At 57.4% G+C, this 2968-nt stretch overlaps 1 protein-coding gene across 2 annotated transcripts; it reads right to left on the bottom strand.

The window, feature by feature from the left end:
* Positions 1-6: 6 nt before the first annotated feature.
* On the bottom strand, positions 7-2373 carry LOC127752133 (uncharacterized). 2 transcript variants are annotated; one of them, XM_052276777.1, is made up of 4 exons: positions 1999-2373; positions 1409-1627; positions 1018-1313; positions 7-428 (listed from the first exon to the last, which is right to left on the bottom strand). In XM_052276777.1, exons 1-4 carry the CDS (start codon positions 2042-2044, stop codon positions 33-35), a joined length of 957 nt encoding a protein of 318 aa, XP_052132737.1. In that variant the 5' UTR covers positions 2045-2373; the 3' UTR covers positions 7-32. The 2 variants fall into 2 exon arrangements, with proteins under 2 accessions (XP_052132737.1, XP_052132738.1); XM_052276778.1 differs by lacking the exon at positions 1999-2373 and adding an exon at positions 1752-1772.
* Positions 2374-2968: the final 595 nt, after the last annotated feature.

The following is a 2968-nucleotide window of genomic DNA, read 5'->3' as shown; positions in this document are numbered from 1 at the left end:
TAAAAATCTTTAATAATGTCAAAATGTGCCTTTTAATAAGCTTGCTCAAATAATTTTGACTGGTGTTTCTTTCTCCTATAAAAACATACCTTGAGTCTGCGAATTTGCTGGTTAGCTCTTTGGGTTGGGGTGAGGTATTCATTTGGTTCGGGATGAGATGAACAGTGAACTATATACTTCATTCGTCTTCCAGAAAATGTCGTTCCATTCCGGCCAAATTGTGCGTGGTCACAGGCTGACTGAGTGCTACAATTACTTTCGTAACTACGAAGTGAATCCAGATCATCTTGGTCACTACTGAACTCCCTTGCATGATCAAGCAAGAAACGATTTAAATTTTGAGGCCGTAGAAGATCAATGTCTTCAGGAGAGGGAGTCGGAGTATGGGGAAATGAATCCCTTGAAGTTGGTCGACTAGAGAGAGATTGCTGTAGACCAAACCAAACAGACAAAAAAACATTAACTTTTTAAATGAACCACGCATCAGTATGCAGAGTGACAGATTCAGCAACAAACCTTCCTCTGTACCCATCCAACGCAGCAGTAAAGAGGTAGAATGAAATAAAGTTATATCACCGCACCATAGAGAAACTAGTGTAACTTAATGGTTTAGGGTGCCCCACAGTGAACGATCCCAGAGACGACGTCGTTCCTCGAGTTAAAGCGAGGGAACATTATTGGGGAATATTGTGGGCCCAAGCCCAAGCCAAACGTCCTTGACCGATGCCCGCCGAAGTTTGGGTGCCAATGGGCGCTCACAGGGCGGGCCGCCGGCCCAGCATAGCTGCTTGGCGGGTTGGCCTACCTCTCGCGTTACAGGCGCTACGAATAGCGGAGCCTAGCCTACCAAAGCCGTCACGGCTATGTACTTGCTCAGGAAGCTCTGGTATGTGTGGGCAACGACATCCGAAAAGGGCCGCTGTTTCCTCCAATTGTCCGGGTAGCGTCGCCTCGGGGAATGCTCATTGTGACGTGACAGCACATTTGATTAAGCAGTCGAACAGTGCGTTTACTCACCAGACTGCGATGGTGCCGTTGCTGGTGCAAATTGGAGTTGTTGTGGAGAGGCAGGCCGAGGCTGGGGCCGTCCCCAGACCCCCTCAGAGACTTCTTCCACGACTCGGCTGCCTCCGTGATGGAAGGGAATGTCGCCCCCGGCGACGCTCTCGTGCCTGGTCCATGTCCTCTGCCGGAGGGGAGCCTCAAATGGCCGAACCCCTGCTTCTCGCCCCGGAGGCGAAGGGAACCGCTGCGGCGGAGGGGAGTCGGGGAGGCCAGAGGCTGAGGAATCTTGGAAGCGTCAAGACTCAGCGCTGGACAAAGGGAAGGACCACAAATTAGTTTCTGGAGCAGCGGGATGCGTGAGCTTTCTCGTCGAGGTAGCCGTGGCCAAGGTGGTGGCGCTCACTTTGAGGGATCTTGCGAGTCACGCAGGGCGAGGAAGGGGCGCTGTGCTGTCCTGGCCCCGCCCCCGGGGGCACCGGGGCTGTGGCGGGCTCCATCATCTTCTCCGCCTGCATGACTTCCGGTGCATCGTGCGACACTCCCACAGCTGGGCTCAGTGACATCTTGGAATCCGTGGGTCCGTCCTGGTGACCGGTTTCCGATGTATGATCGCCATCGTTTTCTGGAACACAAAGTGAAAACCTTCAAGAGAGAGTCGGTCGCCACAGGCAGTGAGGAATACGGATACGCCCGCACATCCGAGCCGCCGCGCTTCGGCTTGCACTGCGGGGGAACGACCCTTTGACCCGTGCCCGATGACCCACGCGACCCGACGTCGGGAGCCTTTTCGTGAGGAACTTCATGACTAGATCGCTGATTGCCCTGAGCCACTAACACGACATTCGAGTTGACGCGACGAAGCCGGTCGTACACCTCCCGGCACCGATAAGGATTCTCGACTTAGGCCGGGCCACAAAGTACGGGGCTACTGACGGCCCGAGCGAGCACCTCGTGCCCACCCCCTACACTGCACCGCACACCTCGCACACCCACCGGCGAGCTCGTCCAGACCCATGGCGAACAAGAGCATCTCCAGCATGGGTTCGGCAGCACAGGCCGGCGCCGGGCCACCCACGCCACGCTAAGCGGCTGCGGCGCTACGAAAAGCCGTGAAGCATGGCGCCGTCACGGAAGCTTCCAGGTGAAAGCGGCAAAGAATGTTTGACAGAAAAAAACGCAGTAAAAAAAATAATCGCCGAATGCGTAACACTTCAGCGCGAAAATAAAAAGTGCTGTCGGTAATATATTCTGCTGTCGTTGTCGGCGAGTCAGACGGCGGCGTTCGTCAAGACTTCGGCCAGCTGTGGCTTCGCGGTCTGGTCGGGGGACGGCGCCGACCAGCGCAGCACTGCCGGCTAAGCGCTCACTACATGTCGCACTAAGCCCCGCCCCGCCCTTGTCCCAAAGCCTATCAATATATAAGTACTTGAGTGCGGTAGTGCTCCCCGCTCCGCCACGCCCCGCTGGCAGATCGAAATAGCGGCCGCGACTGCAGCTGCAGGTGCGATAGGTCTTCCCCGCCGAGCAGTGCGTGGCGTCCATTTTTCCAGCAGCGCCCACAGCTCGCGGTGCTTACTGTACTAGCGGCCAGCCGCCGGGCGCCCTGGGCCCTCGGCCACCTGCACAGCAGCGCGGCGCGTGTGTACCTACCATAGCGCCACGCCACGGCTGTAGCCACGGCTGTAGCCACGGCGCTCGGCACGCTACGTCCGCGCACGCAAGGGGCGGGCCGTGGTAGCCGTCGTGGTGCACCCGCTGCACGCTGCACGACATCAGGCGGCCGGCCCGGCTCTAAAGCATCGAGAGCTCCCGGGAAGTGACGCGACTGAGCCCCCAAGGCCCAAGGCAGACCGTATAATGCCCGCAGATCCTGCGTTTGGCATCGGTAGCGAACGCCGCGCGGGTAGGCAACCCAACGTGCAGGTGCCACTCAAGTAGTCGCGAGCCCGGGGATTTTTTTTTT

This window comes from Frankliniella occidentalis, unplaced genomic scaffold, assembly GCF_000697945.3.
Source record: "Frankliniella occidentalis isolate FOCC.00 unplaced genomic scaffold, Focc_3.1 Scaffold4355, whole genome shotgun sequence".
Classification (NCBI taxonomy): Eukaryota; Metazoa; Arthropoda; class Insecta; order Thysanoptera; family Thripidae; genus Frankliniella; species Frankliniella occidentalis.
Note: the sequence above shows the minus strand (reverse complement) of the source record. Positions and strands in the feature narration are given on the sequence as shown.

Bases quoted from the DNA above. Each gene is read 5' to 3' on its own strand.
- LOC127752133 (XM_052276777.1), bottom strand. From the start codon at position 2,044: ATGCTGGAGATGCTCTTGTTCGCCATGGGTCTGGACGAGCTCGCCG. The intron at 1,628-1,998 runs GTGGGTGTGCGA...TTTGTGTTCCAG, and splicing joins GGGTCTGGACGAGCTCGCCG to AAAACGATGGCGATCATACA. The intron at 1,314-1,408 runs GTGAGCGCCACC...CCCTTTGTCCAG, and splicing joins GACTCGCAAGATCCCTCAAA to CGCTGAGTCTTGACGCTTCC.